This window comes from Montipora foliosa, chromosome 11 (assembly GCF_036669935.1).
Source record: "Montipora foliosa isolate CH-2021 chromosome 11, ASM3666993v2, whole genome shotgun sequence".
Lineage (NCBI taxonomy): Eukaryota > Metazoa > Cnidaria > Anthozoa > Scleractinia > Acroporidae > Montipora > Montipora foliosa.
Genome location: NC_090879.1, coordinates 9957221 through 9959720, shown reverse-complemented (window position 1 = coordinate 9959720; position 2500 = coordinate 9957221). Strand labels below are relative to the sequence as shown.

At 42.3% G+C, this 2500-nt stretch overlaps 1 protein-coding gene across 1 annotated transcript in view; it reads right to left on the bottom strand.

The window, feature by feature from the left end:
- The window catches only part of LOC137974604 (neurofibromin-like), a 90493-nt gene that overhangs the window by 8147 nt on the left and 79846 nt on the right, over window positions 1-2500 (bottom strand). The window contains exons 59-63 of the mRNA XM_068821509.1: window positions 2240-2380; window positions 1601-1669; window positions 1225-1367; window positions 672-733; window positions 292-406 (exon numbers count right to left, since the gene is read on the bottom strand). Of these exons, the coding sequence (XP_068677610.1) occupies window positions 292-406; window positions 672-733; window positions 1225-1367; window positions 1601-1669; window positions 2240-2380 (530 nt within the window). The remainder of the gene's footprint in view (window positions 1-291; window positions 407-671; window positions 734-1224; window positions 1368-1600; window positions 1670-2239; window positions 2381-2500) is intronic.

Below are 2500 nucleotides of genomic sequence, written 5' to 3'. Positions count from 1 at the left end.
GAACTTCCCAGCACAGACCTATCACATTGCCACATAGTCATTTCAGATGATTTTCAGAGAGTTTTACGACATCTGTATATACGTTATTGCCGAAAACAAATTTTTTTCATCAAGCTGTTAAAAGACTTTTTTGTAACAATGCTTCCATAATTTTTGATGCTTTTCAGTGAAAGTTCAAATGCTCAAGATAGTGCAAACATAGTGCGGGAAAGCCTGAATATGTCTGTTATAAAAACAAAAGCATTCATTGTGGTTCTCCTTAACTTAAGAGACTGACAAGAAAAGCATTACCATCATCAAAACTTGCAAGACTCTCTGTATAAGCTTGTCATCTGCCCCTTTGCTGATGCACCCAAGAACTACGACGGAACGAGGCTGAAGAGCGGGATTGAAATCAAAAGCGAACCTGGGGACAACGAGGAAGAACAAAAGAATAAACATAATTAAGTGAAGTACGATCGTTCGGGTGAGTGTAGTCCTGAGAAGGAATATTTTGGATGACAAGGACTGTCGTTTCGACAACCTGAGCGGAAGTCAGGACTAACAATTAACGTTGTAGACAGCAGAAAGTCAAAACAAGAAAAGCGAAGAACTCCCAGGTCCGGTCACAGTCAAAATTTGAGGCACAAGGAGTTTAAGCAGAGAAGAAAAACAAAATGGTTAGAACTTACTTTGAAGCCAGTTCTGTCCACTTTTTCAGCCAAGTACACTCTGGTAAATCTGTCATGCAACTCTGGAAAATTAAACAAATTCGCGGAAGTCCTCATAGGACTCTCCTATTCTCTTAAAAAGCTGAATTAGAGGATTCCATCCGCTAACTCATAGAAGAGCATGCCCTTGCAAAACATCTACACCTACATAGAACTGGTTGTTAAGGGCAGGGAGAACGTGAAACCAACACCCTCACATTTTAATGGATCGGTTAGAGCGCAGCTCCATTGTGTTAAGTGTTGAGGTCGATTTTTTGTTGTTACATTCAAGCTGATTCTTTGTTTGAAAGGAAAACCTGAGAACTTTTGTTGGGCCATGACGTCCGACCCCTCAGCTCAGACTTGAAATGTTATAGCCTCTGTATACGATAAAGAACATCAAGATAAAGGGATCTCGACAGCTTAGTAGGCAATATTCAAGCTTAAGGACTTTAGCCTTCGTATGACGGCGTTAGTACAAAGTTATGCAACTCGATGAAATTGAAAAATTACACCGAGGCAGACGCGAACCAACCTCCATTATCTCCAGCAGTAAGTCAGTGATTGTCTCCATTGCGGACATGCTCAGTGCGTCTCCTTCACAGTCTCGCAGTGTGTACCTGCCATGGTAAGTCGCTTTGAAAGCTTTTACTGCCGGAGTCTTCACCTTGGAGATACCTTCAGAGCAACAACAAATGATTCATTAGTAGGAGCTCAAAACTAGCAAGAGAATGAACGTTGGTACAGCGAAGACGCGGCAAAATGAATAGCGTGGCGAGAGGCAAATTAACCAGCGGCAAAGCCGCGCGAAGAATGGGGAGGGGCGCCCTTCCGCATTCTATGCTCGGTTTATGCCCCTCGCGTAAACAATACCACCAGCTACGAAGGCTACAAAATTAATAATGACTTACCAAATAGAAAATAAAACTTCGGTGTCGAAAGTTCTGCCAACCGCAAACGAAGGAGTCGATGGGTTTCATCTGGGGACCATATAGAGGCAAAAAAAAAAAAAAACAACAACAACAAAAACAACAATCAGCACTTTGCAAACAATGACTTCGGTACTACTGTTGCGTTGCGACGAGTGGCTTTATAAGGTGGCCCACATTTGGATGAGATCCAAAGCACGTGGACTGCCATGACACTGGATTAAGGATTGGGCACTTGAAGCTAATATGGTTGACAATATGCAAACAAAGTTGAAAAGCCAGCTAAACAATCGAACAAACAGTTGAGCGAAGTGTTTGGTCGAAAACATACATACTTAAGTGACCATTCCTTAAAGGTGCTTTTAGGGGCCAGTGAAACGTAATAAATTTAAGCGTAGTCAAATCAGCTATTTACAATTGCAGCCGACAAGGTGATCTAGGGACTACCAGGATCAAATTATAGGAACGGTGCGAACGGGGCCTGAACTCGGGATGTGCGGATCTGCAAACACTGGGCAGCACTGTCTGAAAACAAAATTTGGGTCAACATCATCGAATGCTTAACGTTCCTACACGTTAGCAACAACGTATAGGAACATTATTTAAGAAACGTTTACTCACCACTAAATTTGATACATGAACAGGTGCACAGTGACTGAATGATGTTGATAACCAGTCCGTGAATGGAGGCACGGATGGTAGGAGGGCCAGTTGCTACCAGAAGGGACACCAGATGAAACAAATAGGGAATATGGCTGGCAACTGCAACAAAAAATGTCTTCATTAGTATACGGCTGACTTCTCGCAAATGAATTTGTAATGAAAACCCCAAAAGGATACAAAGCACCCCGTGATGGAATTCTATCTTAAGGGAGATCGTAG